The 8,510-nt window shown below is 53.6% G+C and overlaps 1 protein-coding gene across 5 annotated transcripts; it reads right to left on the reverse strand.

Annotated features, from left to right (window-relative positions):
- Window positions 1-1,779: 1,779 nt before the first annotated feature.
- ZNF526 (zinc finger protein 526) lies at window positions 1,780-8,503 on the reverse strand. Of its 5 annotated transcripts, none has more exons than XM_033197860.1 (3): window positions 8,389-8,503; window positions 4,524-4,617; window positions 1,780-4,442 (listed from the first exon to the last, which is right to left on the reverse strand). In XM_033197860.1, the coding sequence occupies exon 3, from the start codon at window positions 4,423-4,425 to the stop codon at window positions 2,416-2,418; it is 2,010 nt and encodes a 669-aa protein (XP_033053751.1). In that variant the 5' UTR covers window positions 4,426-4,442; window positions 4,524-4,617; window positions 8,389-8,503; the 3' UTR covers window positions 1,780-2,415. The 5 variants fall into 5 exon arrangements, with proteins under 5 accessions (XP_033053751.1, XP_033053759.1, XP_033053768.1 ...); XM_033197868.1 differs by having other exon boundaries at window positions 8,143-8,464; XM_033197877.1 differs by lacking the exon at window positions 8,389-8,503 and adding an exon at window positions 7,989-8,136.
- Between the last annotated feature and the right edge of the window lie 7 nt (window positions 8,504-8,510).

Raw genomic sequence — 8,510 nt, forward strand, 5'->3', positions numbered from 1 at the left:
GCCTATCATGAATCACCTACATCTGCTTAGGGAGAGAAAGACTTATGGCCGGGCTTGGTGGCACACACCTGTAGCACTTAGGGAGGCCAAGGCGGGCAGATCACCTGAGGTCAGGACTTCGAGACCAGCCTGGCCAAGATGGCGAAACCCCGTCTCTACTAAAAATACAAAAATTAGCTGGGTGCAATGGTGGGTGCCTGTAATCCCAGCCCAATTAGGGAGACTGAGGCAGGAGAATCGCTTGAACCCGGAAGGTGGAGGTTGCAGTGAGCTGAGACTGCACCACTGTGCTCCAGCCTGGGTGACAGATCAATACTCCATCTCAATCAATGGAGAGAAAGACTATTATCCTAGGTAACCTCTGAACAAGGTGGGAATCTTCCTGCTCCCAAGACCTTTGATCTTTTGAGGTCCCCTCAAATCCCAACAGCTCTGACACTGGTTTACTTTTCCTCTAGTTAGGATGAATTGTCCTCTGATCCCCTACACCTGCACAAGTTTCAGGTCTTAATCATTCAGAACAGTATGGGTTACAAATGGGGGCCTAAGGGACCTCCTGGACTCAAATCTCACAATGTCTCTGCCTAGTTGTGAAACCTTGGACAAATCTGTTCTTAGTTTTCTTTTTTTCCTGTGTGTGTGTGTGTGTGTGTGTGTGTGTGTGTTGACAGGGTCTTGCACTGTTGCCCAGGCTGGAGTGCAGTGATGTGATCACAGCTCACTACAGCCTCAGTCTCACCCATATCAAGCAATCCTGCCTCTGCCTCAGCCTCCAGAGTAGCTGGGAATACTGGTGTATACCACCATGCTCGGCCAATCTTTATTATTTTTAATAGAGATAAAGTCTCACTCTCTTGCCCAGTCTTGAATTCTTGAGCTCAGGTGATCCCCCTGCCTCAGCCTCCCAAAGCACTTGGATTATAGGCATGTGCCACAGAGGCCTGGCTAACTTAATTTTTGTAGAGATGAGGTCTTGCTGTTGCCCAGGCTGGTCTCGAACTCCTGGCCTTAAGTGATCCTCCTGCCTCAGTCTCCCAAAGCACTGGGATTGCAAGTGTAAGCCACCGTACCTGGCCAGTTTTTTTTTTTGAGATGGACTCACTCTGTCACCCAGTGGCGCGATCTCGGCTCACTGCAAGCTCCACCTCTCGGGTTCACGCCATTCTCCTACCTCAGCCTCCTGAGTAGCTGGGACCACAGGCGCCCGACACCACGCCCAGCTAATTTTTTGTATTTTTAGTAGAGACAGGGTTTCACTGTGTTAGCCAGGACGGTCTCGATCTCCTGACCTCATGATCTGCCTGCCTTGGCCTCCCAAAGTGCTGGGATTACAGGCATGAGCCACCGTGCCCAGCCACCAGTTTAAAAAATCTGTACAACAGGGATAATATTGAAATCTATGTCACAGGCTGTTGGGATCATAGTACACATACAGTGGTCAGTATGGTGCTTGCCTTAGCTAGGCAGTCAGATGAGTAACTGGATGGTCTCCAAATATACCAAGAGCTCACCCTCTTGCAGTGCTGTCTGCCTGGAATGTTTTTTTCCTCTTTCACTACCAGATGCCTACTTTTCCTTCAGGGACTACCTCCTCTAGGAAGTCCTTGACTCCTGATCTTCCACCATGGAGGTCTGTTTCCTGGGATCCCACTGTCCCTGCACATTCCCATCATAGCCCTGAGAAGACTTAGGCCTGACTCATCCCTGCCCCCAGCATCACCCAGTATGTGAAGAGGGAGGCCTTAGGACACACAGGCTGAATGAATCAATGAGACACACTCGGAGAGCAAGCCATCTGTACTTGTGTGTTTCTCCTATCAGACTGTGCATGCCTTCTGTGGGCAGAGCCTGTGCTGACTTGCTCCTGGGTCTCCAGCATCACCCAGTCTGGAGCTGAGGACCTGGGTACCTACAGATTTCCTTCCACACTGTCAGAATTGAGACAAAGGGAGCCCAGAGAAATCAAGTACCCTCCTCCACTAGGCAGAGCAAAGTCCTGGGTACCCAAAATCCAGGGAAGGCAAGGGCTGGGGGTACAAGCAGAGGATCTGAAGAGGTATATGAGAGTGGCCAGCACAGACCTGGAATAAGCTTGGTGCTCAGTGAAGGTTACCTGATGTTGCTGGGCACCAGGGTGATGCAGTGGAAAGGGCCTTGGCCAACCCGCTTTGCAGCGTAGCTGGGTGACCTGGTACAGATCACATTGCATCTCAGAGCTTCAGTTTCCCCTCAGGCAGAGAAAGATGACAAGAGAAGCCTGGAAGGGTTGTTCTGGGGAGTCAGTGGGTAAAAGAGGCCAGGGTGGATCCTGGCACACAGTGGGTACCAGACCAGTTTAGCAGAGGAGGTCCTCTCTCCCCAGAGGTACCCACACTGGCTGTTGCAACGAAACCCTTTTGTTGCTTTTCAGCTGCGTCACACGAAGGCTGTGTCCAATTGCAAGAGCCCGCCTGCTTCACTGGCCCCCAGTGCAGCCTGGCACAGCTGCAGCGTGTCTTCGAGCGCCAGTGGCTGGGATGTCTCAATGATGGCGATGGTCTCCCCCAGCTCTGTGCACATAATAGTCTGTTGAGGCTCAGGGGGTGGGGGTGGGGCAGGAGGTGGTGATCTGGGAGGCTGTAGTGTCAAAGTCCGAGCTCGGGCATGGACCCGCTGATGCAGTCGCAAGCCCGCCATGGCGCGGAACCAGCGGCCACAAGTCCCGCAGTAGTAGGGACTCTTGTTGTAGAGACCAGTGATGGGGAGGCGGGGGGCGCGGGCAAAGGCAACTGGCCGCAAGTGCAACCGCCGGTGCTGCTGCAGGTTGGAGCTCTGTGTGAAGCGCTTGCCACAGTCCAGGCATTGGTAGGGACGTGCGCCCGTGTGGGTCAACTGGTGGCGGCTGAGGTTGGCCAAAGAAGCAAAGGTCTTGCCACATGAGTGGCACTGGAAGGGCCTCTCGCCTGTGTGTGTCCGCAGGTGGTTGCGCACGTGGATCAGCTTCTTGAAGCCCTTGCCACAAACCCCACAGCGGTGGCGCCGTTCAGGGGGCCCGTGTACTGCACGCCGGTGCCGGGACAGCCGGGAAGCTGAGGCAAAGGACTTGGAGCACTGTGGGCAGGGCAGTTGGGCAGGTGGGGCAGGGGGTGGTGGTGGAGGGGTGGGCTCCGCTGGAGCTGGGGGAGCTGTTGCTCCTGTGGGAGGTGCCCCGCTTTTGCCAGCATGAGTGCGCCGGTGGTAGAGGAACTTGGTCATGTTGCTGAATGTCTTGCCACAGCGACAGCGATGCAATGGGTTGGCAGTGTGGGCCCGCCGGTGGGCCACCAATGTGAGTTCTGTGCCAAAGCCGCGGCCACAGTCTACACAGAGGTAGCGGGCTTCCCCGCGGTGCAGCCGCAAGTGCTGCTCGAGTGACGCTGCTTTCTTGAAGACCTTGGAGCAGGTTGTACACTCGTGTGTGCCACCAACGTGGGCCCGCCCATGAGCCTGCAGCCGGTTAGCGGAGCTGAAACTGCGCTGACATTGGCTGCAGTGGAAGGGGTGGGCAGCAGATGCCGGGTTGTGAGATGTCCGCCGGTGTTGCCGGCGAGCCCCTGCTGAGGGCCGGTGCTGGGGACAGTCCCTGCAGCCCTGAGCCCAGCTAGCTGTGGACTCGTCACCTCCCACAGCATCACCGACCTCTGCCATGGCCTCCTCATCCTCCGTCTCTTCATCATCTTCTTCATCCTCCTCATCGTCCTCCTCCTCCTCCTCCAGCCCATTGCGCTCCTCTTTCTCTAGGGAGTCAAAGTGGGTGCCCTGATGCTCCAAGAATTCCTCAGGGGTGGCGCAGAGGGTAGAGCACTCAGGACACTCATAGGGCTCCATCTTGACTTCGGATGGGGGAGAAGGTGGAGGCAGTGGTGTTGGGGGAGGCAAAGGAAGTGGCACTGGTGGCTCAGCTACCGTGGCAGAAAGGTGCTGGGCCTTTCGATGAGCCACCCACAGCTCGGGTGAGGGGAACAGCTCCTGGCAGTCCCAGCACTGGTATTGGATCTGGTTTGCAGACTCCCGGAGGTGGGCATCCTGGTGGGCCAGGAGCTCACCAGGGGAGAGGATGAGCTGGCTGCATTCACCACACTGGAAGGGCCCCTCAGTGCCCGGCACCAGCTCCGGCTCCAGGCCAACATTCTGTGTGGTCAGTGCCTCCTCCTCTGAGACAGCAAGCATGTGCTGCTCCTGGTGTGAGAGGACTTCCTCCAGTGTGTTATAGAGGCTGCCACACTCAGAGCACATGAACTGGTGATGCTGGAAGAAGAGGGATGAGGCAAGGGCCTCCCCAGGTGTCATCTCAGTCACCTCTGTTGACATCTCCATCATCTCCCCTGACATAGGTGTTGACATCTCCACTGCCCCTGGTGACATCTGCGTTGGCATCTCGGCCACCTCAGCCACCACCTCTGCCATTGTGGGGAAGGCAGTGCCTGGAGAAAGAGGGGCAGGAGCCAGTGAGAAAGCAGGAAACCAAGGGGAGGTGGAGTTCTCTTGCCCATCCCACTACTCACCAGCCTCTATTGCTCAGCAAGTCTTAATCCAATGTTTCTGCCTCGGTGTTCTGTGATCCCATGTCTCTGAAGCCTACAAACATCCCATGGCAGCCTGCAGAAGAGAATCAGCACTCAGCCCAGCCTCTTTTTTTTTTTTTCTGAGACAGAGACTTGGTCTGTCGCCCAAGCTGGAGTGCAGTGGCACAATCTTGGCTCACTGCAACCTCTCGCTCCTGAGTTCAAGTCATTCTCGTGCCTCAGCCTCCTGAGCGGCCAGGACTACAGGGGTATGCCACCATGCCTGGCTAATTTTTGTATTTTTTTTTTTTTTTTGTAGAGACAAGGTTTCACCATGTTGGCCAGGCTGGTCTCAAACTCCTGACCTCAGGTGATCCACCTGCCTTTGCCTCCCAAGTGCTGGGATTACAGGTGTGAGCCACCACCCCAGCCAACAGCCCGACCTCTTTTTTTTTGAGATGGAGTCTCGTTCTGTTGCCAGGCTAGAGTACAGTGGTGCGATCTCGGCTCACTACAACCTCCGCCTCCCAGGTTCAAGTGATTCTCCTGTCTCAGCCTCCCGAGTAGCTGGGACTACGGCTGTGTGAAACCATGTCCAGCTAATTTTTGTATTTTTAGTAGAGACGGGGTTTCATCATGTCGGCCAGGATGGTCTTGATCTCTTGACCTTGTGATCCCAGGCCTCCCAAAGTCCTGGGATTAGAGACGTGAGCCACCACGCCGGGCCCAGCCAGCCCGGCCTCTTTACCGAGAGGGCCAGGCACACCTTTTCTGAGAATACCACAGCCTTTGCCTGCTGTGCAGTTTCCTCTTTGTGCAACACTTTTCCTCTGCCTCTTACATATACACACACAGATACACCCAAATGTTTAAAAACACAGGCCCTGGAACCAGACTGCCTTTGGCTTGAATTTGAGCTCTACCACTTACTTCCTCTGAGATTGTCTTCTTACCTGTAAAATGGGGCTAAAAGTAGTACTGACACAAAGTCCCTGGTACTTGTAAAGGTCAGCTGTAATCCTGTGTAGTTCTCCAGAAAGATTGTTTTCATACCCTAAGTCTTTGATGTTGCTACTCCCTCTGCCAAGAAACTTCTCTCCTCTTTTTGTCTGACAAACTCCTACCCAGCACCTTTTGTGAAGCCTTCTCTGATATCTCTACATCCTCAGGGTTCCTATGATATCCTGTGCCACCTCTATCATGGTAAATATCATGAGTTTGGGGTGGCATCTCACTGTCCCTCACTGGACTGAGGGTTTGTGGGTCTGATTCATTGTGGAGGCTCCAGTCAGCAACAAAATCTCTGAGCAGGGACATGAATTTTAACTTTCAAACTTCCCTCTATATGCCCCATCTTCCCTTCTACGTATGTGGGCTGAACCCCACCCAGGCTCCTTCACACAGCAGGGACTCAGAGTACACTCAGCAAATGACTGCCTCCCTCCCAGGCCCAGCAGCTAATCTCATGAATTCAAACCCATCTTCTTTACCTCTTTTTCACCTAATCTATTAGTGCTAGAAGGCAGGTGGAGTCTAGTTTACAGCCTTGCATATAGAAGTTGCTCATATTGACAGGTGCAGTGGCTCATGCCTGTAATCCCAGCACTTTGGGAGGCTGAGGCAGGCAGATCACAAGGGCAAGAGATTGAGACCATGCTGGCCAACATGGTGAAACCCTGTCTCTACTAAAAAAATACAAAAATTAGCTGGGCATGGTGGTGTATGCCTGTAATCCCAGCTACTTGGGAGGCTGAGGCAGGAGAATGGCTTGAACCCGGGAGGCGGAGGTTGCTGTGAGCTCAGATTGTGCCACTGCACTCCAGCCTGGAGACAGAGAGAGACTCCATCTCAAGAAAAAAAAAAAAATTTGCTCATATTAAGCACCCAGAGGATAGGAGGTTAGCCTGTACATCACTAAAGTATGTCCAGTGCCAAGAACAATGTCTAGCACACAGTACATATTTAGTGACTGAGAAATGCTCCCAGGACAGGCGTGGTGGCTCACGTCTGCAATCCTAGCATTTTAGGAGGCTGAGGTGGTTTGATCACTTGAGCACAGGAGGTCGAGGCTGCAGTGGGAAGTGAGACTTTGGGAGATTTTTTTGTTTTTTTTTTTTCCTTTTTTTGAGACAGGGTCTCACTCTGTTGCCCAGGCTGCAGTGCAGTGGTGTGATCTTGGTTCACTGCAGCCTCCACCCCCTGGACCCAGGTGATCCTCCTGCCTCAGCCTCTTGAGTAGCTGGGACCACAGGTATCTGTCACCATGCCTGGCGAATTTTTTTTTTTTTTTTTTTGAGACGGAGGCTCGCTCTGTCACCCGGGCTGGAGTGCAGTGGCCGCATCTCAGCTCACTGCAAGCTCCACCTGCCGGGTTTACGCCATTCTCCTGCCTCAGTCTCCCGTGTAGCTGGGACTACAGGCGCCCGCCACCTCGCCCGGCTATTTTTTTGTATTATTTTTAGTAGAGACGGGGTTTCACCGTGTTAGCCAGGATGGTCTCGATCTCCTGACCTCGTGATCCGCCCGTCTCAGCCTCCCAAAGTGCTGGGATTACAGGCTTGAGCCACCGCGCCCGGCCGCCTGGCAAATTTTTATTTTTATTTATTTTACTTCACTTTTTTTGAGACGGAGTTTCGTTCTTTTTGCCCAGAGTGGAGTGCAGTGGCGCGATCTCGGCTCACTGCAACCTCCATCTCTTGGGTCCAAGCAATTCTCCAGCCTCGGTCTCCCAAGTAGCTGGAACTACAGGCATTCACCACCACACCAGGATAATTTTTGTATTTTTAGTAGAGATGGGGTTTCACCATGTTGCCCAGGCTGGTTTTCAACTCCTGACCTCCAGAGGTCCGCCCACCATGATCTCCCAAAGTGCTGGGATTACAGGTGTGAGCCACCGCACTTGGCCCCTGGCTAATTTTTAAATTATTTGTAGAGAGAAGGTCTCCCTATGTTGCCCAGGCTGGTCTCGAACTACTGAGCTCAAGCAATCCTATCGCCTAGGCCTCCCAAAGCACTGGAATTACAGGTGTGAGCCACTGCTTGGCCGATCCTGAGTTTAAGTGTCCCTGTGCACAGTCCATTTCTACCAGACCAACTCTCCCATAAGACTGTTAATTCCCAAAATACACAGCCCAGTACAGGGCACTGCTTTCAGTTAATGCCCAATAAATAATCCTTGAGTAAATTATTCACTAAAGGACCTGGAGCTAAACTTTATCTACTATTCCAACCCCCTTCCTAATTTTTGAGTTGCCAGGCCCCTGCACACAACAGTCATTCCATAAAGGACCTTCCTGGAAGTAGGCGACCAGGGGCCCGAGAGTTTCATTTTTCTTTGATTACAGTCCCATTTCCAACAGAGAACTCCCCTAGGGCGAGGCCCAGTGCCTGCTGCAAAGCTTGCACAAAGCAGGTACCCAATAAATGTCTACGAGGTGGCCCAGGAGACTTGAAATTTGCCCTTACCTCGTCTACGATTCTTTCTCTCACTCTTGAATTGTGAACTACTTAGGAAAGGAATGGGGGTTTTTCACACAGTATATCAATAAGTCTTTCCAGGAAGGAACCCATTAGGGCCCTGGAAATTCAACTTTCCCGCTTTACAACGCTTTTCTCCTACCAGACTCATCTCCTCGGCCGGGTGAGAGCTCGCAGCAGTGGGTGGTGGGCGAGTTCCAGCGTAGGCTACTGCACACTAAAGGAGCCTCAGGGCACACAGGAAGGAGCGCTCTCCTTCCAGCCCGCGCCGCTCCCGCCCTAGAGCAGGCCTCAAGGCTCTTCGATCCCTGTAGACCCCTTAGTTTTCCTTTCGCCCTCTCCGTCCCCCCAGCGCTCTCTTCCCCGTCCCGCCCCGCGGCGCCCTCACCCGTTTCTCTTATCTCCTGCAGCCCCTGCCGCTCTTGACACAGACCCTCGGCTCTGGGCGTGTGGGACCCCTCACTATCCACACCTCCCATTGGGCGGTGCCCTTACCCGTGGCGGCCAATC

The sequence above is a fragment of the Trachypithecus francoisi genome, unplaced genomic scaffold, assembly GCF_009764315.1.
Source record: "Trachypithecus francoisi isolate TF-2019V2 unplaced genomic scaffold, Tfra_2.0 Contig01705, whole genome shotgun sequence".
NCBI lineage: Eukaryota > Metazoa > Chordata > Mammalia > Primates > Cercopithecidae > Trachypithecus > Trachypithecus francoisi.

Coding starts and splice junctions, on each gene's coding strand:
- ZNF526 (XM_033197850.1), bottom strand. CDS start 8,479: ATGGGAGGTGTGGATAGTGAGGGGTCCCACACGCCCAGAGCCGAGGGT. Junction 4,443..8,388: donor GCAGGAGATAAGAGAAACGG/GTGAGGGCGCCG, acceptor CTCTTTCTCCAG/GCACTGCCTTCCCCACAATG.